The sequence below is a fragment of the Hypomesus nipponensis genome, chromosome 1 (genome assembly GCF_054491055.1).
Source record: "Hypomesus nipponensis isolate SF chromosome 1, ASM5449105v1, whole genome shotgun sequence".
Taxonomy (NCBI): Eukaryota; Metazoa; Chordata; class Actinopteri; order Osmeriformes; family Osmeridae; genus Hypomesus; species Hypomesus nipponensis.
Window position 1 is genome coordinate 9,195,032 of NC_140361.1, and position 27,757 is coordinate 9,222,788.

At 41.9% G+C, this 27,757-nt stretch overlaps 3 protein-coding genes across 5 annotated transcripts; all 3 read left to right on the forward strand.

Moving 5' to 3' along the window:
* Positions 1-1,927: 1,927 nt before the first annotated feature.
* Positions 1,928-12,861, forward strand: adgrg4a (adhesion G protein-coupled receptor G4a). The gene is made up of 24 exons (XM_084698182.1): positions 1,928-2,007; positions 2,955-2,986; positions 3,402-4,022; positions 4,764-4,809; positions 5,232-5,380; positions 5,620-5,739; positions 6,032-6,120; positions 6,207-6,274; positions 6,430-6,466; positions 6,800-6,917; positions 7,020-7,149; positions 7,933-8,039; positions 8,191-8,407; positions 8,605-8,770; positions 9,274-9,423; positions 9,746-9,865; positions 9,947-9,992; positions 10,199-10,302; positions 10,553-10,674; positions 10,967-11,235; positions 11,379-11,484; positions 11,608-11,888; positions 12,263-12,364; positions 12,722-12,861. The coding sequence occupies exons 1-24, from the start codon at positions 1,928-1,930 to the stop codon at positions 12,859-12,861; spliced, it is 3,420 nt and encodes a 1,139-aa protein (XP_084554308.1).
* Positions 12,862-13,625: 764 nt separating this feature from the next.
* vgll1l (vestigial like family member 1-like) lies at positions 13,626-16,149 on the forward strand. 3 transcript variants are annotated; one of them, XM_084699060.1, is made up of 4 exons: positions 13,626-13,836; positions 14,172-14,408; positions 14,599-14,982; positions 15,304-16,149. In XM_084699060.1, the coding sequence occupies exons 2-4, from the start codon at positions 14,219-14,221 to the stop codon at positions 15,339-15,341; spliced, it is 612 nt and encodes a 203-aa protein (XP_084555186.1). In that variant the 5' UTR covers positions 13,626-13,836; positions 14,172-14,218; the 3' UTR covers positions 15,342-16,149. The 3 variants fall into 3 exon arrangements, with proteins under 3 accessions (XP_084555186.1, XP_084555184.1, XP_084555187.1); XM_084699058.1 differs by having other exon boundaries at positions 14,203-14,408; XM_084699061.1 differs by having other exon boundaries at positions 14,207-14,408.
* A 4,030-nt stretch (positions 16,150-20,179) lies between these two features.
* tmtops3a (teleost multiple tissue opsin 3a) lies at positions 20,180-26,630 on the forward strand. The gene is made up of 4 exons (XM_084699062.1): positions 20,180-20,558; positions 22,439-22,767; positions 25,396-25,629; positions 26,379-26,630. Exons 1-4 carry the CDS (start codon positions 20,180-20,182, stop codon positions 26,628-26,630), a joined length of 1,194 nt encoding a protein of 397 aa, XP_084555188.1.
* The last annotated feature ends 1,127 nt before the right edge of the window (positions 26,631-27,757 follow it).

Below are 27,757 nucleotides of genomic sequence, written 5' to 3' on the forward strand. Positions count from 1 at the left end.
CCCACACACCGGGCACTCCAAACAGGTGCCATTAGGGTCCAGAAACTGGGTCTGATCACAGCTGGGTACAGACAGCGCTACAATACTGGATACCTAATAATGCAGGTGTGTGTTATTGCTGCACTGTGGTTGAGATACTAGGATTGTTGCCTTGAGCCTGGCATCTGAGATGTGATAACTTGGCAGTGTGTCTGGTGCATGCAGACCCTTCCTGGTGTACTTTATATGCATCATTTGTCTAGTGCTTTAGATAAAAATGTCTGCTAAATGAATAAAATGTTACTGTAAAAAAATGTCCAGTAAAATTGATCGTCTTGGAACAAATAAGCAACAAGAATGTGGTTGATAAACTTCAAAGCAATATTACAACATACAGAGTGGCTATAGAAACATACCATGAGCAGGCCTGCACACAGACTGGACTCCATGAACACACACAGGTCACTTCCCCTCCGGGCTGCCTTATATAAAGAACAGAGAATAACTAACTGTACTATAAGGGGACATTCTCAAAGAATGTGCTCATCACCCCCAGCCATTCTAACCCCTGTCCACTGACGTTGAGACAGACATAAACACACACTGATAGAGTAGTTAAAAGCAGCAGTTATGATTCTCCAAGAATCAGAAAATGACAAAAAATCCAGTTATCCATATATTTTCTATTTAGATGTAGAGTGTGTATCCCTTGAGGTTTGGAGAATGAACACTATTTGTTGTAAATCACCATACCTTAACAGTGTGTCCAGTCGCAATACGTTTTTACCTGAAGTAGATGTACAGTAGCTCGTGGTATTGTTAGGTTTTATCTATAGAAGAATACAATAAAAAAATGTTTTATTGATCCATGAGAGGAAATAGCACCAGTTGCTGACCTGATCTCACCATAACTGTATTTAATGTTACAATGTTTTCCTTCTTGCTCTGGAGTACTTCTTGAGAGGGGTAGGAACTGAGATGGGTGTGTTGATTTCCTCCCTTACCACTCTGCACATACAGGTACAGTAGATGCGTGGGAATCCCCCCACATCTCCATCTGCCATTCCTGTTGTGTGACGCAGGAGAAGCTCCCTGCCGGACCAACACAGGGGAAAGGAAAGCCAGGGCTGCTGCCTGCAAACTTGGTCAGTACGTCACCACTGGCCTTCTCAAGTTCCCCCTGGGGAGTCTCCTTGACCCTCCTTTGCATGGTCAGGCAGGTAGGGAAGGTGCAGGTATGCTATGGAAATTGTTGAATACTGCACTCTGTTTCAGATAAAGAGCCCTCTGTGTGTCAATTTGGGGGCATCTGTGCTGAATGGCCAATAGGTGGCGTTAGAAGGTGAAAGGCTAAGGAAACCTTCAGTCGGGAAAGCCAATTAGATTTGTTTGAGGACTTAATATTGCACGGTCATTCGGAACTAGGAAGGTGGACATCACAAGTACTGATTGCACACTGTTTAAACAATCCAAGCACAGGTAGAACAGGTGTGCAAACACATGCTGTTGCCCACTGTTTGCGATAAGAGTTAAGAAGAGACACATTTATCAAATCAGCAGAGTTCATTTTATACAAGGATGCACAGACCACAGAGCTCACAAACAGAATTAAAAAAAGAGATAACATGACAATCATCACTTTCAGTTCAGAACATTTTCCTGATATGCATTTTGTTTTTCTGGGAGTACCATCCACCCCCTCTGTGGAAGAGACAGTTAATGGTGTCTCCCAGTGATCACCACCACCTTCCACACAGCACAAAGTCTCATTTTTATGCTCATGTTCCAACTGTTGTTAGGCAGTATCCTTATGGTAACATGGACTTGATGATAACTTGACCTGAAAAACCAGATGTGCTGAAATACGTACTTTATTTGAATATCCCTTTGTAAACAACTGGCCTGTTTATAGCCGCATTACCCTTGGACTAACTGAGGGGGTAAGCATATGACTTTGCTTCTACCAGCAGAGCTTCTGCCAGCACACCTGGGCAGCCTGTCAGAGCTGGCCTTCTGGGGTTCCTCACGGTCAGTGTCCTCGTCTCTGCTCTGCATGTTCAGGCCAGGACAGATTTCTGTCCTCTTTTTCAGACAAAGCGAGGTTTTATTATAGAGAACGTGACATTTTTATTTGACAAGAGAGGGATTCTAAAGGGGTTACTGATGTTAGATGACCACTAGGTGGTGGTAGTGCAGGATGTTTAAGGAGAACTGGATGCTTCCCTCCATCCAGTCTTTGGAGGAGAGCAGGACTTCAGATTTCTAGACAGGAAAACCAATTACATTTGTTTGAGGAGTTATCCTTAGAAATTCATTCATGTTTGCTTAGCATTTCTTACTCCATCTTTGCATGATAACACACACACACACAGAATCCTTTTCCCTTTTACATTCATATATGTATCATTACAATTATATTCTCATAGTAATGGTTTATTATTATTATTATTATATTATTATATTATTTATCTCAGTATGGATATGATTTACATCATGTTGCATCTATGTGTACACACATCTATGTAAGTAAGGCTACAAAAAGCGTCATCACACAATATTTTATTACCCCCTGACTCATTCTCCAGACATGTTTGACTTGACTTAAACACACAAATCATTGACAGCTCCTACAGAGTGACAAAGAGAACAAAAGCATGTAAGCAAAATAAACATAAATTAAGGACTTGATTAAAACAGTGAAATCCCACTTTCCCCAAACCCACTGAAAAGTGTGTGAAACTTAGTTAAAATAACAATAGTTTTAGTTCCCATGTTCAACTACCATGAGTTACCTTAGTTATGTTTATTGCTTTTCCAGTGATTAATAAGTAACTCAGGGTACAAAAGGGAGAAGGCGTGGAGGTTTGTGCATGGAGAAAAAACATTTGTCTCTTTCACTAAAGACGTATCTTCTTCGGTCCACTATACATTTATTCAATTTAAACAGGTTTTTATTTTGGGTTGACCAAACCTAGGTGCTTCTGGACTACACTAGGGAATCCTACAGGTAAGTAAAAGCTGGATATGTTTGTCTGAAATTTTTACAATACGAGGGCATAACATGTGCTTCATGTGCATTGTTCCGATTTTTCAGATAGGTTTAACAATTCATAAAATGACTCACAGCATGCTTGCTGTCCTTCCAGACCGGCCATGGATTCAGTAAGAACTTGCTGTTCCACAGCTCTCCGTCTTCTGGTCCTGGTCTCAGCCTGTCATCTTTGCTCTGGTATGGTTAGAAGCCCAACAAATGGATTTAGAAGCAGTTGATAATACAGTAATGAATGCATAAAGAGTTTTTGACTTATTGTATAATTTCATTTGCAGTTTAGCCACCTATTTATGGGAGTAAGGTTTTTTTTTTAAAGCATTATCAACCATAAGTATCATTGAATATTATGTGGGTTCTCTGTGTTTTTCAGGCTCAGCTAGTCATAGCCTCTGGGGCAAAAAGGTACAGTTTAAGGCAACAACCTGTTTGTGGCAGCTGGACCAGAAGGTGCCAGCCCTCGAGGACCTAAGCGTGTGTCTACTCCTCCATCCAAAAATGAAGGTCCCCAAATGGACTGGCTTTGTCTACAAGCCTCGTGGTGAGCGACACATAGAGCTAGGACTGACTGGCAAGGATAAGTTCATTGAGGCATGGCTCATGGACCAGAAGTTTCCTGTGGAAAAGGATCTGGCTCTGAACGAGTGGCACACCATCTGTCTCACCTGGTCCGGCCCCCACGACAGGCTCCGCCTGTACATTAACGGGAGCCGTCTGCTGGAGGCGACTGTTAACGCGACCCTGGCCCGACCACTAGCTCAAAATGGCACCCTCACTCTCGGTCTGCCACATACCACGAATGCGGCTGGAAACCTGATGGTAGAGAATGGGAGGAATTTTGTGGGTGACATAAGCCTGTTTAGGATGTGGTCGATGGAAAGAACCGCTGAGGAGCTTCTAAACCAGACCTGTACAGATGGTGATGTAGTAAGCTGGGACACACGGATCTGGAACTATACATGTCCCCCTAAACCTGACAAACTCCTTACCTGCAGTAGGTGTCACAAGTCTATTCTATTTGATCATATTTTTAATATATTCATTAAATATTACATATATCCATGTTCAGTGTGGCCATTGTCACAAACTATGCAAATCCATATACTATGTCCTACGTGAGCTCATTTATCGTGTAAATGTTTTCAGAGTGGTCACTATACAAAATCCAAATGAGTGCCACCATCTCACCAAAGCCCGTAACTCCATTGAAGGAAATCCTTCATCAATGGGTGAGAAGAAGAGTATAACAAAAATGTGTTCTCTCAATGACATGAATGTGTCATGAGAGCAATATTGTATGATCATTATAGAAACTATCGCAGCCGTCCTTTGATAACGTCAGTCTCCTGTGTCTTCCTCCTTCAGCTGAGAAGCGCTTTTACTCACAACATCTTCGTGGAGGACATGTTTGTCTCAGCATTAAGGTAGCTGAAATATTGTAACGTCATAATAGTTGAAAACATGGCACTTCTGTTGTGTATGTATGTGTGTATGTGGCTGTGCACCTGTGCAGGATATTGGGTTCAGGTATTGGGTTGCCTACATTGGTGTCTGCATGAAGCAATTTAGTTGAACATCTTTGAGGCCGTAGAAGTGTACGTTTAGTATGCACATTATTAAAACATGTTGCGTCTGCACGTTAATAAGGTCTATGTATCTATATTATTCACAGCAATATCCACAGCGGGGACACAAGTCCTTTTCTCTAATCTCTGTTATCTGTGTTTCCACACAGACCAGCCTCACGTGGAAGTAAGGATGAAGGCATCCAACAAGCTCAGGTACCGTATTTTGATGTAATTGGATTGTCCCCAATAAGGGCGATATCCTCAGACACTCTTAGGCCACTGAAGGACACCATAGACACAATAAGGCTTCTCCTTCAAACAGCGATTGATGAGACGCTCCTGCATGCCTCACGGTCACATTTGTACTTAAATATCACAACCTTTGACAACAAGAACAGCCTGTCAGAGCCAGGGCAGAACTTTATGCACTTTAAATTATAAGCACACATATTTTGTTTTTCTCTAGGACATCGAGAAATTGTCGAAGTCAACTTCTGACAGGTACAGAAAACCAGTTAAATGAAGCCTACCCAAGACTTCACTGTGTGTTTGATTTGACATATTACTGCATGAATAACGTAATGCTTGTGGTCGAGTCACCTGACGATGGCTGTGCTGCGTGTGTTTTTGTGTAGTTTCTTCAGTGAGGTCTATGTGAGTATGCAACCTGAGATGGATGTCAGTGTGGTTCAGGCTAACATATCTGATATGCTGAGACCAACCTTCATCACTGGCCCCTTCACCCTGACTGCAGACCCTGGCACCCTCAGTGTAAAGCCCATAGGTGAATACACACACACATTTGCACACACACGTGAATCCACAGGCACTCACGAGATGTTCAGCCAAACCCACACACACGCACACACCCACACCCACACACACACACACACACACACACACACACACACACACACAAACACATGCTGACACAAACCCGCACGCAAGCAAAATAATAAAGATGCACACACATAGAAAATAGATTTGTCAAGTGTGGAGTTAACGCCTTTCTTCTTCCTGAAGGAACAATACCTCCACCTACTGTCACCACTACCCCTGAGACCTTACTGACTGTGCCAACTCTGGGAATCACTCTGTTCTCCACCCCTAGAGAACCACAGCACCCCAATTACACACTAGCTGGTTAGTCAAGAACACACCTCCTTAACTACTGTGTGTAATATTCAGTTGTAGATTATTTGAAAGGTGCTATGGAGCCATTTATTAATTTAAGGCAAACAGTATACATCTCAGGGAACAAGGTGGTTGGTTTAGTGACACGTTGCACACAAAGACGTTAGCTGGAAAAGTAGGATGTTAGAATGGTTGTAGTACCTCACCACATAAAATTGCTTTTCTTTATTTCTATTTTCCTGTCCATGAAGTTATATGGCAACTTTGGAAATAAAATGCTAATTTGCACTTTCATTTCTAGTAGACTTCAAGGACACCTTCTTCAGAGTTAAACTGAGGTTGAACATGACTGGAGAGATTCAGAAACCAATGAATGCCATCAACAAATGGGTGAGAAACATTTAACCACAACAAATATGTATTTCTTTCTTTGAGCGCAATCCTTCAAAGTTTCTTTTTGTCTTTGGGAAAAACAGCTTCAGGAAAAACTCAAGCCACAGCAAATGGAGATATTACACTTGAAGATCCTAGAGGAGGCTGTCAGGTGAGGCTCAACTACTGAATCCGGCCATGGTCGGCCTTATGTGGACATGCATGTGGTCACAAATGTCTCTTTTGTGTCTTTATCAAGCATATCTGAAAATCTGTTCAGCTTCATAATATCACATTTCAAGATGTCTGTGTCTATTCTGTTTGTAGGGGTAGTGATCATGAAGAGACTCATGGATCGGAGATGGTGAGCATGTTCATTTAAACTCTGTCCGCAAAACATGTTAAAGATTGTAGCAATAGCTGAGACCCAAGCGGCACTGAAGGTTTTATGAAGTTATAATGAACAGCACATCCACTTCTGTGCACTCTCTCTCTTTTAGATTCCTAGGCTGAGTGAGAAAGCGTAAGTACAGTCGACAGAGGCCAAACATATGATATTCTAACTCCAGTTGCTTAGCTTAGATCCAGGATGCTGCCAGTGGTTTATTGAATATGGCAGTGGACTATTTCATTCCTTATTTGTATCCACCCTTCCTGTATTTTGCCCCCAAGGTATAAATGTGCATTCCACATTCAGGCGTTTGGCACACGCAACATAACAGAGACCAAGGACCTCATTCACAAGCTGCTGACCACAAAGCACACTGACAATGTTATCACCATCCAGGCAGAAGTTATTGAGATAACACACATAGGTATGTAGTAACTTTGAATCAAAGGGGTTCTCTTCTCTTGGTATTGGAATTGGGTGCCATGTGCCATGACAATGTTAGTTATTGACAGTATCTGTTTTGCAGAGCCGGGCATCTGCCCAGAGGAAACTACCAAGGGTATCTATGGGGAATACATATGGCCTTCTGGTGAACCAGAGCAGAACACCTTCATTGGCTGTTATAAAAACCCGGCTAAGAAAGGATACAGACTGTGGTGAGCCTATTTTCAGAAAAAATTTGAAACAAAAAATCGCCAATATCAGGATTTGTGCCTGATATTGCTCAACAGTTGGGAAACGTCTTCTGACTGAAATCATGGATTTCTGGGGTTATGGTAATCATATTGTACACAGCGTGCTGTGTTTTTCATAAAAGACTAAGCAGGCAAAATGAAAATTGGATTCTAAATGTGTTGTTCAAAACAAACACAGACTGAGCCATCTCCACTAGATGAGAGCACAGGGGGTCTCAGTATTAATTTATCTGTGTTACCCTACTGTGCAGCCAGAATGACTGCGTTCAGCTGTGAAACCACTTGTTTCCATGGCGATGGCTTGGTGAACAAAGATATTTCCCTAAATTACTGTAGGTGATTTGTCTCAACACATCATTTACCTGCTCAGTCAACCTTAATGGAGCTCTCCCATATTCAGCAGTGACCCTCAGACAGGAGACCATTTCCTATCAATTGCTCATAGTGTAATGACTGTTTCCTTTGAACGATTGTCCATACTATGAATGTATTGTTCAGAGTTGCCACAGAAAAACAGTAACTGAATTATAGGGTGATTGTTTTTTTAAGAACAGTTTTGAGCCAATCTTTGCTGGGGGCCAAAATACCAAAATAGCCTGTTTATTTACCTGGTTGACAATAATAGCTTAGAAGATAAGCTTCAGGACTGAATATACATAACTTTGACCTCAGCTATAATCTTCCATTGAATATCGTACTGTTTGTCTATTATCACCTGCTCTCATCATCTTCCTCTATCTGTAGTGACTTAGATCCTGAGTCTGAGAAGGCCACCTGGTGGGATCCAGACTTTAGTAAATGCAAGCCGGTCTTCACTTTCTCTGACCTAGAAGACCTCATCGTCACAGCAAGTAAGTCCCCAGCCACCAACTAAAAACACTGCTCTGTAACGAGAAAATTGTAGATAGTCATACAACGTACATAATCACCTGTATTTGTACATTTAAAAACCCAGATAATGATGAGCTATCATAATTAAGATGTGCTATTTTTCTCCTCCAGATAACACAGCTGATGTGGTGGGCACGATTAAGGACCTGGTGAAAAGTGAGCTGGCTTCTGATGGGAGCCTGACAGGGGAGGAGCTGTACACAGTGGTCGACAAGCTAGCTGAAGTGGTGGGGGTTGCCACGGTGACCCCTGAGCTTGGATCGAAGATCATTGGAATTATTAGTGACCTCCTGGGATCTAACACTGTCTTGTCAGCAGTAGATAATAGGTGCATTACAGACATTTGAACAGGAATAGATTGACAATGAAGAGAACAAAGTCTTATTTCAATGGTTAAGGAGCATTGAACATTTAGCTTGGCATATATTTTTTTGCCTTGCTGTCTTCAATTCAATTCTGACCCTCTATTTCTGTTATCCTCCTGGACATCTGTGTCCGTTCCTTTGCCTTTCTTTTCTCCAAAAGCATCCTGAATCTGATTGAAAGTGTTGGGAACAAGATGGTTTTTTCTGGGGAGTTAGCCAACGTGACTGTCCCCTCGCTGGCCGTCTCCATGGTTAACGTGGACCCAGAGCATTTCCATGGCCTGACCTTCGGTGTTTCCTCCTTTTCCACTGGCCTAGTCCCAGAGGTCAGAAACCATGCGGCACAGCATCTGTGGTAGCCACATGAAAACTCCACTATTGTGTGTGTGTTTGTGTCTTTGTAGGCAGTCAAATCAATGTGTGTCGTATCACATCATGTTCCAGTTAATAATCTGTGGTTTATAAGGCTGTTTGGCTTCCGCTCTGCAGGGCATGCCCTTGAATGAGTGGAAAATTCCTTCCTCTAACAAACTACAATCTAATAACTAGACAAAGAGTGTGATGCAAAACTCAACAGGATATGTGACTTCTGGTCTTCAGCCTCCGGCATTATACCTGGTTAACTTGCAACAAAGACATTAAGCATACTCGTAACTTATAAACTGATCAATTCATTCATGACATTTCACTGTTTCATCTGAAATATTTTTGCACTGATTCAATGGCATATCTGATTTCCTTTATGATACTGTTTATAATATTAAGTAGACAGTATATTGTCTTCCAACCAGAGGATGGCAAATAACTTTTATTAAACTTTATATTGTAGATTTTTGTCAACCAGTCCTTTGTGAGCGATCCATTTGATGGTGCTGTGGCCTCCATCTCCCTGCCCTCGGCCCTAGAGACAATCCTACACAATAACGGAACCAGACGCAGAGTCCAGTTCCAATTTTATGGCCTACAAGAACTATTCAAGGTACATACACTCATATAATGACACTAATTAAAATCTACTTTTGTGTAGTTTTGTCAAATGTTCTCATCATTTTGCATCAAAACATTTTGCATCAAAACAACATCAAAACACTGCTGTAAAAGAGCACCATTTGCATATATTTAAATTTTTGAAGAAATATGAAATGTGCCTTATTGTATTCCAGTATTCTATAGAAACGCAAAACAGTTGTTGCAAAACACAACATTTGTCATTGCCAAAACTTATGGCCACAACTGTATATTTTAATATATGTTTATGACCAAAATTGTTTTGTTGTTCTCTGCATCTTATTAATTTACAGGACATGGAAAGCAACTTGACACTAAATACCTATGTAGTGTCTGCTAGCGTCAGCAACAGCCTTGTCAGCAATCTCAATGAGTCTGTGGTAGTTATACTCAGACACCTCAAGCCAAAAGAGGTGACAAATTGATTGTATCAAAAATAACTGAGCTGTGGTTTTGCTTCTTGAATGTCATGACATAAGCTGTACGTCCCACAGACCAGCGACAGGGTGCAGTGCGTGTACTGGGACTTCCAGAAAAACAGTAAGTTCCTCATTGCTTTAACTTCCTCTCTGCAGGGTTTATGTTGCAATCATCATGCATGAAGGGAACATATTTACAACTCAGGATTTAGAGGGATGTCAAATGCTCTGTGTTGGTGCACAGTGTGTGTGTGTGTGTGTGTGTATGCATCTGTGTGAATTTGCATCCATGTATTTGTACCTGCTAATAAAAATTCTGTGTGTCAGATGGGCAGGGGGGCTGGAGCAGTGAAGGCTGTGAGACGGAGAACAGCTCTGCTTATCTGACCAGCTGTCGCTGTAATCACCTGACACACTTTGGTGTGCTCCTGGTGAGTGGTTGATTCCTTGTGCTTGCACAACTGAATGAAAGGGCAAGCCCTAATACATAGACATGTACAGTATCAGTCAAAAAGTTTGGACAATTTTTCCCATTCAATTGGAAATGGGAAATTGTGTCCAAACTTTTTACTGGTACTGTAAGTATATAATATATGTTTGTCCATATACATATCTACCTGGTAACGCTCTTTGCATCGTTACATTGTTATCAGACTAGAAGTGGTACGTGTTGTCTTACAGGATGTGTCCAGGACACCCATTAATGAAGTGGACCGCCAGATCCTGTCCATCATCTCCTACCTGGGCTGTGGTGTGTCCTCCATCTTCCTGGGCATCAGTCTGCTGACTTACATTGCCTTTGGGTAAGCTTACCATCTGGACCATCAAACACAGAGACAATACACATACCAGTAGGTTCCACGTCTTCTTTGTCGTGTAATCTTCTCTCTAATTAACTCTTGTATCCCTCTTCCCTCAAGGTGCTATTAAACTAATCTCTGCTTTCCCAATTCTGTTAGGATATTCCATTTCACACCAAACCTAACACTGTGGCCTTCCCCTCTAACGCCAACCCCCCCCCCCCCTTCCTCTTCACACACACGTACACACACACACCACTAACACCATTTCTATTTGTTCCTTCTTCTCACACAGGAAGTTGCGTAAAGACTACCCGTCCAAGATCCTACTCAACCTATCAGGGGCTCTGCTGGGGCTCAACATGGTCTTCCTGCTCAACTCCTGGCTCTCATCCTTCAACAACTATGGCCTCTGCATCACCACTGCAGTTACTTTGCATTACTTCATGTTGGCATCCTTCACTTGGATGGCCCTGGAGGCCGTCCACATGTACTTTGCTCTGGTCAAAGTCTTTAACATCTACGTCCCCTCCTACATCCTCAAGTTCTGCGCCCTTGGCTGGGGTAAGGCTGGAGAGATGGCAATATGTGGACTATATGTAAAGAGAGATTAAGAGAAAACAGAAATAGTCAATAGAACAATGCTACTGGTTGTCTTTTAACTGAATTAATAGAATTCATATATCGGGTCTTTGGTGTTTACACAGGCCTTCCTCTGGTGATTGTCAGCCTTGTCCTGGCGATAGACATGGATGCCTATGGCAATGACTCATCCAGGAAGTCTACAGACGATATGCAGAACTCTGAATCTTTGTAAGTGTGATGTCTGGAAAACGTTTACTTACCACTCTGGATTTGAATTTTACCAGTGGGTCAGACGATAGACTTGACTCTCCTTATCTCCCCTTCTCTCTCCATCTCATTTTCTTCCATCAGCTGCTGGTTGCAGAACAATGTGGTTTTCTACATCACAGTGTTGGCCTTTGTTCTACTGGTCATGCTGATAAACCTTTCTGTGTTTACCGTGGTTCTGGTTCAAATCCGCAACATGCGGACCAACAAACCTGCTGGAAACAAGGGGAGCATGCTTCAGGACTTGCGAGCGGCAGCCAGCCTCACTTTTCTGCTGGGTCTCACTTGGCCACTAGCCTTCTTCGCCTTGGGTCCGGCCAAAGTACCACTACTCTATTTTTTCTCCATCCTTAACAGTCTTCAGGGTAAGGAGCACCAGGGGGCAGAGACTTGATTTCACTTTATTGTTTCGCAAGTAGGTTTTAAAAAGGCAGTATTTAGAAACATTTTGAGACTCACACTGTCAGTGTGTCATTGATTAGATAGAGCCTTTGGTTGATTGACTCTTTTATTCTGTCCTATTTTCTTTTTTGGTCAACATCATTTTTTTCGGCCTTTCTTATTTTTAACCTGTAGCACTTCAAGATTTTAGCTAATATAAAGTGCATTATAAATATTATTATTATGAAAAGGAAGAAAGGAAATAAGAAAACAAAGGAAATGACAAAAGAATGGAAGGACGTTTATTGAAGAGGAAGGAAGTAAGGTCCAACTTGTTAACTCTCTTTCTGTGTTTCAGGGTTCTTCATCTTTGTGTTCCACTGTCTGATGAAAGAGAATGTTAGGAAGCAGTGGAGAATCCACCTGTGCTGTGGCAGATTTAGGATTAATGACTATTCAGGTAAAGAGAACAGTCTGTTATTTGTTTGGTTGGCTGTTTGCCTGTCTGTCTGTCTGTCTGTCTGTCTGTCTGTCTGTCTGTCTGTCTGTCTGTCTGTCTGTCTGTCTGTCTGTCTGTCTGTCTGTCTGTCTGTCTGTCTGTCTGTCTGTCTGTCTGTCTGTCTGTCTGTCTGTCTGTCTGTCTGTCTGTCTGTCTGTCTGTCTGTCTGTGGAGAGCTAAAACCTAAACCAGAAGACACTGTAGCCATGCAAAGGAATCTTCTTAGACAGCAACATTTTATGAAGTGTTATCTGTATATATTTGGAATATCTGCATGTTTAGGTGACAGTAATAACATTGAACTTTGTCCCTCCTTAGACTGGAGTCATTCTGTGACATTAGGCGACAGGTCCAAGCAGAACCAGTTGGTAAACTCCCCTTCTTTGAGGTCTGTAGACACTAGCTCCAGCAGGAAGATCTCTGACTCGTCCACTGGTTCTGCGCCAGTCCACTTCTAAGGGGAAAAGTCTACTGAGACCTGTAGCGAGATCATGTGACAGGGTCCAGGGTTTGTCTTGACTTCTCATCTTCAGTAAGCTGTTTCAGCTTCAGTACAATAAAACTACATGGATACACTGAATATTTTTGGCATGGCACTAAAAACGTCCAGAATCTGCCATTTAATGTCTGCGTCTAACTAAAAAACAAGCTTATTTGTACAGTTTATTGTTAATTGTAACAGTGCCTTTTTAGTTTCATCTTCTTTTTGGATAAAGAGAGTGTTTACTGTGTATATGAAAGTGGTATTTTAATTTGAATGTTGATCATTTTGAATTCATCCATTAGCACATACATGTAATAATGTGATAAGTTATGGTGGTTGCTGTTAAATCCTATTATCAATATATTTATTAGCTTTAGTTAAAATTCAAAAGTAATTCAAAATAAATTAAATAAAAGTATTTTCATTTTCAATTATGTTACTACTGGCTTTCTGGGAGTAGACCAGCTTATTTCGCATTTTTCGCCCAACTTTGAATAACATTTATCAATTTAAAATGCTAATTATTGACATGAAAAATCAAGTGTAACCTAGGTCTTCTAGACTGTTTACAAGGTACACGGACCCTGTTTCTAACAGCGCGGCTTTTAAAGAATGTTTTTATGTGCTGTTTGGCTGTGGAAAAACTTGTCTGATGACATTCTGTTCATATCCTCTAGAGTTCATTAAGAATCACACCCTACGAGTCTTCATTATGTTGCGACAGCAGAAACCATGTAGCACAGCGAACATGAATGTAGTGGGGCTCTTGGCGTAGGCGTATGACCGTCAATTGCTAATATATCGTTATCAGCGTGCACATTTCGATTTAGAAACGAAAGTACCCGTATCGCAATCTTGGAGATGGCAACAGTTTTGGGCAATAGTAGGAAAACAAGCGGCTTCTGAACAACTCATCTTCCTAGGCCATATTGGACACAACTCACCTTAGGTAAGAATTGTGACAGATTTCGTTTCCACCCAAATAATTACATTGCACGTAGCCAACCAAGAAAGGCAGTTTTCTTTTTTCTTTTGTTTTTTCTTCAAAAATGTTTTTCTTCAGTTCTATTTGAAATTGTTATAATTGTGTACAAATGACTAGTGAATAGGCCTACAAGTGGACTGACAGAAGTTCAGTGGCAGCAACATTCATCAGTCACTGATTGGATATAGCAAGATACCTACCACAGATGACACACATAACTTAACCTAACACAACTTTAAAATATCTGCAAGATATGGACTGTTGTTTTTCTGTGCCTTACTGTCTTATACAGTTGATAGCTATCAATTGTTTCCATCTTCAATCAAATAGACAGGTCAGATCTGGCATGGCGGGGAATTCTGCTAGCCCCATAGCTGTGAAGACAGAAGAGCACTCGCAAAGCGTCCTCTTCACCTACTTCCAGGGTGATATAGGCAGCATGGTGGACGAGCACTTTACTCGAGCTCTCAGCAAAGCATGCCAGACCAAAGAATCTGTCAGGAAGAGCAAAAAGAACCGCAAGTCTATCAAACCAGGTGAGTTTAGTTCAGCTTTAGTGTTCTGAATAGCACAGCAATACTGCAGCCAATGGAAGTCTGCACTCTTATAGTCTCCGGGCACATGTTTGACACACAGTACACATTTTACAGTTCACACATACACACACACACACACAGTCTATATTGTCTCTTAATTAAATTAGGGTTTTCATGACATCTATTTCAGAGCCTGAATCCAATTCCTGTCAATGGGGAGCTTCCAAACAGGCCTGGTCAGAGGTACATTATACCCCCATGTCTGGTCGGCTTCAGCTAAGCACCTCCAAGCAGGCTGTCCCTGGCCTCCCCATAGCTCTCAGTCCCCCAGACGATGCTGCTGGTCCCTGGAGCTTGGGAGGCCTGGGGATCCCTCCCATGACCTACACCCATGCTTTGTCACAAGGTTTAGGCATGACAGGGCAACAATACAACAACTCCCTGCTCAACCTTCTCCACAGTGACCGAACAGAGAGTCTGAATATGGCCTCAGGATCCAAGCCCAGTGTTCTTCCCAGTTGGACTCACCCAAGCTTTAGAGACCCCATGGATCCAACTGGGAACCTTGACCCAGGTACGGCCCCCACACACTCCCAAACACATATGTATGTATGTATGTATGTATGTATGTATGTATGTATGTATGTATGTATGTATGTATGTATGTATGTATGTATGTATGTATGTATGTATGTATGTATGTATGTATGTATGTATGTATGTATGTATGTATGTATGTATGTATGTATGTATGCACACAAACAGACAAACAGGCACACACAAAATACAGAACACACACACTCCTATATAGTTTGATAGATTATCTTAGCCTGTGTTCAATTGAATTTGCAGTAGCTTTCTGATCTGAGATTAAACATGTATTTTCCTTTTTTAGGCGTAGGCCTGGAGAAGAGAGACCTTTACTGGTATTGAAGGGAGAGTGGTGGTGCAGGGAAACAGGCCATCATGAGGATGTTCATGCAGTGCAATATTGTTATCTGTCTCTTATGGCTGTCAGACAGATTCCTGCTAAACAGGCTGCTCTTGCCTCTAAACAAGGAAAAATGCCGGTCGTTCTCTCTCGTCATCTCTGACCTCAGTACCTTAAAATGCCATAATTGGAACTGCCTCTCAGACATGGAACATTCTCTGGCAAACCTGTTCGCAAACCAGTTCTTAAATCATTGTCAAACACAAGGTTAATCAGCATGGAAGGCCTACATACTGCTTTGTAATTATCACATTTTGGTCAGAAGGTAGAGCAGATTGGTTTTTACTGTTTGTTATTGTGGAACTAAGCATACATTAGATTTTTTAAAGAAAATATAAACAAGTGTTAATTTATAGTAGAACATTTAATATCCAAGGTTTTTCAGACTATTTTTGTGAAAATGTTGGTGTTTTTTCTTTACTTGTCTGGTGGGTATCATTTAAAAATGGGAATGTTCTTATGGAAGTTTCACTATTATTACTGTCAATGTTCTTATATGATGTTTCATACAAGATTTGTCACTGGATAGGGTACCTTGTGTACAATAACTAATACAAATTGAAAATATCTATACTCTAGCACATTCTTCCCTAGAAAACAAAATGTATTTTAAACAAATGTGTCAAAGATCCACTCAAATGTATGTGTAACTGTGCTGCCACCTTATGGCTGAGAACAAAGTTAAATGCATTGACACTCTCACTTTCCCATTTTCCTGCTTAGTGACATAAAAGAGAAGCAGAAAATAGTTATTGGGAGCCCATTATTGAATTGTGACACTGCTGTTTACTGACACATGGAGAGGACAAAGAGAGAGGTAAAGGGGATGGAAGGAATATATTGAATACACTTCAAAGTGTCACTGACAGAAAGTGTCCAATTTCAGCATCCACTATGCTAGCAGTAAGGTTTAGAGGACAGTGTTCTCAAAGTTAGGCTACCTCTCACCAGTATTTTTGAGAATATTCAATCTCATATCTCCTTCACCCTTGTCCTCACACACTAAACACTGGTGTTTTTCGTCAGACACCTTAATCCAAAGTAATTTATATAAATGGATTTTTCCAACATTAAATAAACAGTTTTGTAAATCCTAGTCAATGTAATAAAAAACGTATATCAACAGTTTTAGTGCTGTTTTGTCACGCATAAGCTTTGTCAGAAAGTAGTGATATTAGTTATAGACTACAAAAATTACAAAGACTCAGAGGCAGCTGTCTTAGTCAAGAACAGTGCAATATCTGACTTAAATGAGCTTTACATGCATTTTGTGTAAAAATGCAAGTTTTTCTACGGTTTCTTCTGTTAAGATCCTCTCCATTTAGTAGTGAAAGCCCATTTAGGACAAAAAGGTTGTGACAATATGACTGTTGATTTTGTTCAGTACTTGCTATCTTTGCCTTAGTTATTGACTACCTAAAACCTTTGCTGTAAAACGAAAGATTTGTTATCTGGCCTCACCTTGACATCCGCTGATCTCACAAGTGCATCACTTTCAATGATGAGTTAGCCCAAAACACATGCTAGAAGATAAAGGCTTGGTTAGTAGTGTCTGATTGCCCTCCAGGCAACCCTTGTTATTTAGCCTGGGACTCCTATGCTACAGTCCAGATGGGAGGAGCAGCTATGCCCACTTGTCAATTATTGATGGCTTGACACTAATATTAGCACCCTCCCATATGTTACTGCAACCACACTGGTCCAAATTAAAAAGTGACAATTTCCTACTAGCCCCCATCCTCCCCTCCATAAAAGTCAACGGTGCAAAGTGAATGCATACTCTTGTGCAATTTGGCTGCACTTGCTGAACAGTTATATTTAGTACTCCGGTGAACGTCTCATTATCAGTCTCACAAGAATCTGAGCAAACTTTGTAAAAGAAAAAGCAATCCAGCAATTACTATTATCATAATATTTTCTTTCTAGCTAATTGTTATGGATCCATTATATTTTTGAAAGATAGGATAACAAACTGAAGGTCAACTCCATTTCTTGGCATTTATGTTATGCGAATGGAGCTTTACCGTCTGCCTTTGTCATTAAGGACACAGGCAATCATTTTGGAGGGCTTGCTATATCTCCTGTTTATCTCTGTGTTTCGCCGCTGGCTGCTGAATGGTGCATCTGAGGTACAGAGGTGTCACTGTGTCACTGTGCAACAATAAGCACCCTGCATATGATTTGATAACATAATGGTCCTCAGATTAAGTTGTCACTTTTCTAATTCCGATGGTAATGTGTTATTTCAGTGTCACAAGGCTGTGTAAAAAACGGAAGAGAAAATATAATAATTCACCCTAATTACGTTATCTATCAGACACCCAAATGTAGACCATAGACTACAAGTCAGCAACCTAATACAATGGGGTTGTTTTCTTTAATACATTCAATAATCACCTCCAGATCTTTTAATACCAAGGTTACTTTTGTTTTCACAGTCGCATACAGAAGCTCACCATAGATCTGGTGAGCTTGCGGTGGCATTTGGCCAAAGTTATGGATTTCCTTCTGGCTGCTGTCTCAAAATGTACCTTTTTCTGTTTCTGACCTTTGAGTTTGGTTAAGCCAATATTGTGGTATTGATCAGCCACATACTCAATCCTTGGTTACGCTACACCAAGGGTGTACAAGCAGGGTTTGTCAGAGCTACTGCATGTCATGCAAGAAGTGTCACCAGGCAGCCCTACAGCACTCCTATGGACCATTATAGAAGTAGCACATGTACAATTATGACTTTGGTCCAAGCTGGCACAGACAACAGATAAAACCATGACAGACAGCCAAAATGGGATGAGAGAGGTTAATGAATTATTTGACTTTCTGTGGACTTGACCGAAAACCTTAATCTCATCAAGAACTCAAATAATTCAAATCCGGCGTTTCAAGTTTTATTGTTAGGTGCACAGAACAACACACGGTCAGACTGGGCCCTGAAATTCTTGGGACAAGACAACACAAGCAACCTAGCATAACAAAACATATAAGTACTAAGAACATTACATCTATGATTAGCTCAAATAAAATTGATCCAAATAAAATTAACTAATGGTAATAAACATCCTAATATACAAAAAAGTATGCAATATAAAATAATACACATTATGACCTATACTAACCTTATAGATCTACTAACCTAAAACAAAACCTATACTAGCCTAAGACAAGACCTACTAACCTAAGGTGACAATCAAAAGCAACTGTACTACTCCTGCACATGAAGAAGAGTCATTCACAGAATCTTCATTTAGACAAGCAGGAAACCTGAAGCCCAAAGACACACAGAGATTTATTTGTAAAATATTGAGCAGGTTCAGTGTTGCTTGGTTACCTACACTCAACACCCCAGTGGAACTGAATAAGGAACCATGATGGACCACGTACATTTGTTCCATGAAAATGTGGTGGACAAGCCACTCAATCAGGTCTTAAGATGAATGAGAGAAAAGCCAAAGTAGGATATTGTTGGACTTTAGTGTCGTTTCTTGTGATGTTGAAATACCATATGAGAGAAGTTTACTCGTAGAAAGCTGCCACAGTATATTTTGTGTGACCAGATCTCTGTATGGTAGCTAAACTTGCTGTAAGTATGGGGTTTATGGTGAATAAAAGAAATGCTGAATGGTGTAACGCTTTCAATTGGTGACACAATTTTACACGCTCTCTAATTTGTCAAAACATAATAAGTACCATGAAAGTTTACTGTATGACAATGTGCCAATTTGGGTTACCAATAATAAATCCATACCCTAGCCAGGAATTAGGGAAACAAACCTGTAGGAAATCAAATTGTTTACATGTGCTTGGGGACATTTGATTTGATTCAAGAAAAGGCTAAATAAACTGTCTTTAGCATCGGTGATAATATGCTGAGCTACCAAATGCGACTTGTAGGGTGAATTCAGGTATATTGGGACATTTTTTGTAATTCTATCTTCTGAGTTTAAGTTTGTCATCAAGTTCCAAACATAACCCAATAAATGAGACATTTCTGAATTCCTCAAGGTATCCACATTATTTAAGTGTAAAAAAATAAGTCTTCATAATGTTTTAGTAATGCATGGCTCACTATTTTAGTGGAGTTGGCAAAAAACAAATTTTAAGCAACTTGTTTGGTAATTTGGGACACAGACTCATGGGTGTAGATTGATGTATTGAACAATAATTAAACAAATTAAAAAACATTTTAATGGATTGTTAACCATTAAAAAAAAACTCCTTGAACTCCTGCAATGCTCCCTTCATTCTGTTCCCCTTCCACAAAACACTTGTATTTGCCCTTTACTTTTCCGTTTGTTCACTCTCCCTTGCACTTCACTATCCCTTGGTCTGTCTGTCTCTTTCCTGGGTGCCATTCTATTCCGCAAAATGAATTTGTTTCATAAATGAGAACAATTTGTAGATTAGACAAAGTGCAGAAGACTCTACACCTACATACATAAAAGTAGGCTAGGTTTAATGCTTGATAGCTCACTTAACCCTATAACGCGTGTGATTACAGAATAATCGAGTCATCGGAACCCAGTGAATAGCCTACTGGAGCTGCTTGTGACCTGTAAAGATGACAGGTTTATCAGAAACGTTCGCGTTACACTACATACATAACTGCCAGAGCCATGCGAAATCACTAATTATATTATTTTAGGGAGGAATAGGCCTTCATGAAAACTAGCATGCCTTAACGCGCAACCGTTGACGAAACTGTGCTGTGCACGAGTTTGATAGACTATAAGCGCGTCTGCTCCTCATATTCCCAGTCCTCTCTGCGTGCGCTGAGGCCGATATGGTTGTCCATATACTAGGTTTGAATTTCAGCACCATTGACAACTTCCTTTCCAACCTAAGCAAGAATGCCAGCGTACAGGACACCTTGGTGCCCCAGGACACCTCTGGTTTAAGTAGGACTGGCCACACGGTGGTGGCAATATGCCTTGGTCTCATTTTAGTCTTTGGAATAGTTAACAATTTTCTAGTTATGATCATCTTTGCAAAGTTTCGGTCGCTATGGACGCCTATAAACCTAATCTTGTTGAACATCAACTTTAGCGACATTCTCGTCTGCATTTTCGGCACCCCGTTTAGTTTCGCTGCAAGTCTAAGAGGGAGATGGCTTATTGGACCCTACGGCTGCAAATGGTATGGCTTCGCCAATTCGCTTTTCGGTAAGTGAAAACTTGAAAAAAGCAGACAAAATAAAACGATATTTTAAGTTTTTTGAAAGTAGGTTAATGACAAATCTACTAACTGTAAGTGTAAAGTTATGAAAAGTTCTGTTATCCTACCAAGCCTATTCATTTTCGGCAGAAGCATCAGATCATGGCAAAAGTAAACATTTGGGTTATTCAACCCAGGCGTATAATGTTTTTTTTTTTACACGTTTCTATTTCTTAAACAATACTTCATAACAAATATCTCTACACGTGGAATCCATTAGTAGCGTAAATCTTGTCAAAGCAAAATTTCCTGCAGCCTTTAATTCACCCATTCGGCTGACGCATGTACCCCGGCGCATCAGCCTGTCAAGAACACTATTAAGACATTTAGGTAGACCTACAAGATCGATTGCATTGAGATATTTCATTGAGGCATTGAGAATACTATTTTCACAAAAATGTGGATCCGATTTGTCACGGGATCCGTTAATTACGAAAACGATACATTTTTCAACCAATAATGAATTAGAAGCCGTGGAAACATATTAGCTTGGTGGTTGTGCAAGGTTGTACAGGATATTCTTGTGCTCTGACATTTGGATATTGCAATATTTTAACAGTAGCCTAATTAGCCCAATAGGAATTATACAAATAAGCTGAGACCCAATGGGCATTTAGTCTTTGAATCCTTCCCAAAGAGACACACACACACACACACACAGACCGACCCCCACATAGGCTACACACACAGGGCTGAAGGGTTGGCTTGAGGTGAAGGGGGACCCTGGAGTCCTAAACAATTAGTGCCATCTTGTGTTGTCAATGGCATAAGGGAATGGCTGTCATTCATTTATACCGAATTCCAGCATCCTTTTAAAATGATGGCGCACACACACGCTCTTCATAAGGTACTGTTGAAGCAATCACTTAAATTAAGGGAAACACATGGGAAACCTTTTCCTACGCATGTTTCACTGGCAGGATGGTCAACATCTGGTGACAGCACACTGTCAGTCAGATGAGGAGTCATACTTTGCTTTACTATTTCTATACTTTTTCATTTTTCCTTGTTGAGATAGGCAAAGTATAGACACATAGTACAACTCTTTATCCACACACACACACACACACACACACACACACACACACACACACACACACACACACACACACACACACACACACACACACACACATACACTCACACACACAAACAATCCAACATTAATATGCAGTGGCGTCTTGCAATTATTCACTGTAAGCGTTTCTCTGTGTCTAACAGTCCTGCGCTCTGTCTCTCTATCAGCCAGTGCTCTCCAAGCCCCACTAATTGCATCACTGAGGATGTCCTGGCATATACTCTCAATATTTCTTCTGAGCTCCTGTGGGAGCTGTTGCTGTTGTGACCTCCCTCCTCCCCATACACACAGCACAGACCCAGTACACCCACAATCACATTAAAATAAGCTTTTGGGAGCACACCAAGTCTAATCCAGATTGATTCCCATCAATCATTATCCAGTGCCATCTTTTGCCTGTAGGGACATGGAGGCTCAGTCATGGTTGAATCTCTAAATTGGGTTTGATGGCGTCCTTTGGGGGGTGCTCTCTAACCTTAAAATATGTCAGTAAATGATTTGGATTCCAGATGTATAGAAATATTAATATACGGTACTTGATTGGCACTTTAACCCCCATTCACATTGCAAAGACTACATATCTCGACTGCATATATTGGCTAGGTTCATGTTTGTTCATAAGCACAATATATCGTGTGTTGTTTACCTTTTCTAAGCGATTCTTAGTTTTCCACTAGCTCTCGCAACCCCCCAACTCCCCCACCCCCAACCTCATCCCATTTCTCTCTTTCTATCCATCCATTCTCCAAGGCATCGTGTCCCTGGTGTCGCTGGCCATGTTGTCGTACGAGCGCTACGCCACCGTGCTGCGCTGCACCAAGGCCGATCTGTCCGACTTCCGCAAGGCCTGGCTGTGTGTGGCCGGTTCCTGGCTCTACTCCCTGCTGTGGACGGTGCCGCCATTCCTGGGCTGGAGCAGCTATGGCCTGGAGGGCGCCGGTACGTCCTGCTCGGTAGAGTGGCACCAGCGCTCGCCAGCCAGTGTCTCCTACGTAGTGTGCCTCTTCATCTTCTGCCTCCTGTTGCCACTCCTGCTCATGGTCTACTCCTACAGCCGCATCCTGGTGGCCATCCGGGGGGTGAGTCACCTGTCCGGCCTGGCCCGTCAACACCCTAGCCCCACCTTGTTCAGACAAGACTGATACAGAGGTATAGGTGTTAGTGCTGTGGCTCATGGAAGCCTCATGTTGAATAACACAGTCCATTTAGCAGAAACCGTAATCTGAAGAGAGTTAAAACCAGTGATGAAATGTGTATGCTTCAGTATAAAGCATCACTTCCCATGACTTTCCACAAAAACACAGATTTGAGCTATTGTTCATCTACCGGGCTAAAGAGTGGTAAAATATTGGTGAATAAAAGATTTGTATTGTCCTTTTAAGCGGTTTATGATTCACTCACAGTAGGATTCCAAACAGGTTTGAATGGAATATTTACGAAGAGTTGCTATTTGTGCATAACATGATTTGGCCAAACTCAAACCATAGACTTCTGTAGATCACTCAGAGCCTTGAACATGGCAGATCTTCTAAAAGGCGGTCTATATTGAGATACACATCACAGCACGAAATTGTGTGACACTAACAGGAAGCATAGTACAAATCATGTTCATGTTGTCTTCAAAGATCCACCCCCTACGCCAACCCCCTCCCCATGAGAGGGCTCAGTTTCCCTAAAATGGCCACCGGTAGCAGATAGAAAGTGAGAGATTGTGGTCAGGGTCCAATTAACAGTTGTTGCCGAGTTTTCATTCCCTATTTCAGTTAGAGCCATCCATTGAAGCCGTATGTCTATATTTACCCCTCCGCTATTGATTAATCCTTCATGTAAGGGAGGCGGCTTCTTAGGGAAGTCTGGGCAGGGGTCACAAACCCCTCTAAGGTTCAGTGAGTCACTCTCCGAGGGGGTTACATAAACCTGGCGCTCACACAAGAAATATGTAATTAAGGTCTTCCAATTGGTGTCCAGGCCGCTTGGTTCACATCTTTGCCACCGTGACGTGAATACGCCAGAGTATATTTTTAGACAACGGACGCAAGCCGTTACTATTGGTGACAGCCGTTATGTAAGCTGCTCATTTTTTGCCAAGCGGTAACCCTGCTCAGCCCTGGCTAGCGGCTCTGCAGACCTGATTACCTGATTATCGCTCCAGTGACCCTCCTCCAGTCTTTTTTCAACCCCCCTCCTACCCTACTCCCTCATGTCTTGTCCATCTCCCCCAATTCTCTCTCAGGCTTTTCTTGGAGACAAAACCTGCTGTTCTGAGCTCTTCAGAAAGATGACTGTAAATGATGTGAATCAGCATGGAACATGTCTGAATTTCTATTCTTCCTGGGTTCCCGTCTGTCATTCTAGTCAGGTTTTTGGACCCACACTGCTGGCAGCCGAATGATGCCATAATTGAACATGGAACCGTCATTGCGCAGTGGTTGCGCATTGCTGCTGAGCCCTAATGCGTAGTCTACCTCTTCTAAAATCCATGATGATAGAAATGGCCTTGAAAAAAGCCAGGTAGGAAATGTATGGGAGAGAGAGAGGGGAAGACATGCAGAAATGGCCAAAGCCAGTGAAATGTTAATTTGAAATGTGAATCAAAATCAAGAGCTTTTAAAAATCTTTCCAAGCAGTGTTTCACTTCAAGGGGTATTTTTTTATGTTGGCTTAGCATCATCATCTGTAATTTGCCCTATCAAGCTGCATGGTGGTAGTTACTGATAGGATTCATCTGATTCAGTTCCAGGGAATGTTGTGAGAGACATTGTTCTGTGGAGCCTGCTTGGTGGCCTTTACTGGACCAGAATACCGGGTACAAACATCAGTGATTCCAGTTAGTATCAACCTTCTATGATGAGGGAGTTGCTGTTGAATAGCTATTACATGGATGACAAATCCACCCGTATGTACCAGGTTAGAAAAGGCGTTGCACCACCTGTAACACTGGAAATGCCAATTGAGCATGGAAAAGGTTGACTTTGTAAGGATATGACATCAGGGCAGAGACATGGACTGGGAAGGAAGCCCCTTAAGGATCCCTGATTGGCTAGTTTCTCTGAGCTTGGACACTCACCAACCATAGCTCCTGGATGGACGTTTGGGTGGAGATCGGGCGATTCGGTTACTCACAAGGTGTGAAATCAACAATGAGGAAGTGGGAATCCGGCAGGAATGGTTTGTAGACACTGGCAGTGTGACGGATGTGGGCCACTCTGAACACTGATGCTGAGCAGCCCACATGTGGACCACATGGTTAAGTGACAGGGGAGGAGGCACTGGGTCAGAGGAAGCATCTGGACATATCGTCTCAGTCCCATCTGTCCACTTCTATTTATGTCTCAGCTACCATAGCAGAGCTTGTCACAGTTTTGGCGTATTCATTATTTATTTTGAGTTCAGCTAATAATCAGTGGCTTAATCACAGGCTTGATAAGCAGACGCTAAATTAATACAAATGACAGTATCACCAGACATACAATGTCTTGACTGGAGCAACAGACTCTTAATGGGATTACGGATTAGGTGGTGTTTATTTGCTTCTGCTAAATCCTTACCTGTAGCATTCTAAACATGGGATTTATTTAAGAGAAAGCAAAGCAAGGTTTCAACACACAGGTCAGCAAGTGGTTGGGTTGGTCTATGGTTCAACTAGGCTTCAGTAAGGATCTATCACTCTCCTCACCCTGTCCCATCTCATCCCCTTGTCTGTCTAGGTAACGAGGATCAACCTGCTGTCGGCCCAGCGACGCGAGCAGCACATCCTGCTGATGGTTCTGTCCATGGTGTCTGGCTACCTGCTGTGCTGGATGCCCTACGGCATCATGGCCCTGCTGGCTACATTCGGCAGGTCGGGCCTGGTCACCCCTGTGGCCAGCGTGGTTCCTGCCATCCTGGCCAAGACCAGTACCGTCATCAACCCCATTATCTACGTGCTCCTCAACAACCAGGTGACAGGGGGCGCTAGAGGGTCAATCTCACAGACACATCTAGGCCCAGAGTTCAAATGTTTCAGGCTAGAAGTGCTCAACTAGAATTCAGTCCACGTTACTTTCTTCACAATAGCACTGTTATTTACATTTACATTTAGTCATTTAGTAGACGCTCTTATCCAGAGCGACTTACAGTAAGTTATGTGTAAGTTATTTTAGACCTACTGTATATGTTTGTTTGTTTTTACCTTGGAATACAGGTAGACCTATTATTTGATAAATTGCCAAAAAAGTCACAGACAAGCATGACAAGGAGCCTCTTGGGCTGTCTACGCCATCTTTCCTGCAACAATGGACATCTTAGAATGTCTGTTCTGGATTTTTAGGTAACCTGGTTTCTGTGCATGGGCAAAGTGACTAGATAATAATAATGTGTATCCAAGGGGGGAAGGGACTGACACTGCACAGGGAGACCACAATAGCATCGGGAACTCCTGTGACATTGAGGACATCCTCAGAGTAATGACTCCTTGTCCTCTCACAGTCCTCTTCAGCCTCTCTTCCTTGATACTCACTTGCTAACACACTTAATCACAGGCCAGGGTCCTGGAACGCTCCTTCTGACTTGCCGGGAGGGTCTAAGCAGTCCAACCCCTGATCTAGAATCACTGTCTGAGGAGATAATACCCTCATCAGTGCATTTTCTTTCTTTTCAGTCAAATATTTTAATTGAGGTTTTCTTTTAGTGACTTTGATGTCTCTGTCAGTTCTACAGATGCTTCTTGGCATTTATAAGATGCAGCGGAGAGCCCAAGCCTGTCAGCGGCTTCAACACCCAACAGAGCAGCAAGGAGGAGCATCCCACCCCCCTGACCCCTTTCTCACGCTCATCCCTGACCCACAAGCATCCGTCACAAGGCTCCCCGCGTTCCCACAGCCTCAGGAGCCCCAGGAAGCCCCTGTCCCCCCTTAGGAGAGAGCACTGCACCCTGTCCTTGGTGGTCCACTACAACCCCTAAGAGCTTCTCCTGCCCTTGGGGAAGCGCTACCTGAAGTGGCACAGAGTATTGTGAGGCTCATTTGCAGATTGAGACTAGATGGGTGCTGGACTACCCCCTAAGGGCCTTCTGTCAGCCCTTCTCAACCAGCCATCCCAGGGTCCTAATGTGCCATTTTTTGTTTTGTTGAAGACAATATGCCAGTGTAGACCCTTTAATGTCAGACACCAGTCCACCCCAGCTGGTAGCCTTTTGATACAGCATTGTAACCGACTGAGGGTTCTGTTAGTGCCATCTTGTTTCTGCTCTTTTTTATCTTGACATGTGTCTTTGCTGGCCAGTGTAAGTGGCTTTCTGGGTGTAATTGTATTAAATACTGGCTTAGACTTAGGTTGGAGTCATGTACAAATGTTGCATCCATGTTTTATATTGGGCTAATATACAATACATCTCATGTGCAAACCTTTGCAATTGTTGTTCCTGTTTTCATATTGTCATTGATAAGCCAGGCTCTTACCCTTTTCCACTAGATTCACAGTTTTACCACTAGAGGAAGCCATGAGCCATGAAACTGATCAGCCAATCAAATCTGCTTCTATAGTTTGCTACCTATGTATTGCCTTTAGAATTGTAAATCTGTTTAGCAATGTTGTCAGACCGCATGTAAAAAAAAAATGGTGACAGAAATGTTGCTTGTTGATGTACTATGCTTATCACAGTAGAAGAGTTTTATATCATAAGGGATTGGTTTCTTGGTAACAGGCTGACAGCAAAAACAAAACCTTGTGCCATTTCTTCTGCCAGTACTAATATACATTTTTGGAATCCAATTAAAATTCAAAGTGTTCAGCTTTTATGGAACCTGCCTAAATTGAATTATGGAAAATGACAACTTCCCATTTGCTGAAAATCTTGAACTTCCCTTTGTCTTTCCTGTTCTCTGATTCACATCACAATTCTTCTTTTTGTTGCTGAGAAAGTATACTGTGTGAATATGTGTTAACATATTCCTTTTCTATCTCATGAAGGGATCTATACTAATCTTCTTTATATTGATCCAATTTGAGTATACTGCCATGACACTAGCAGTCAGTGACCCAGAACACTCCTACAGTCTTCCTAACCCCATTGCATCTGCCTTGCAAAGA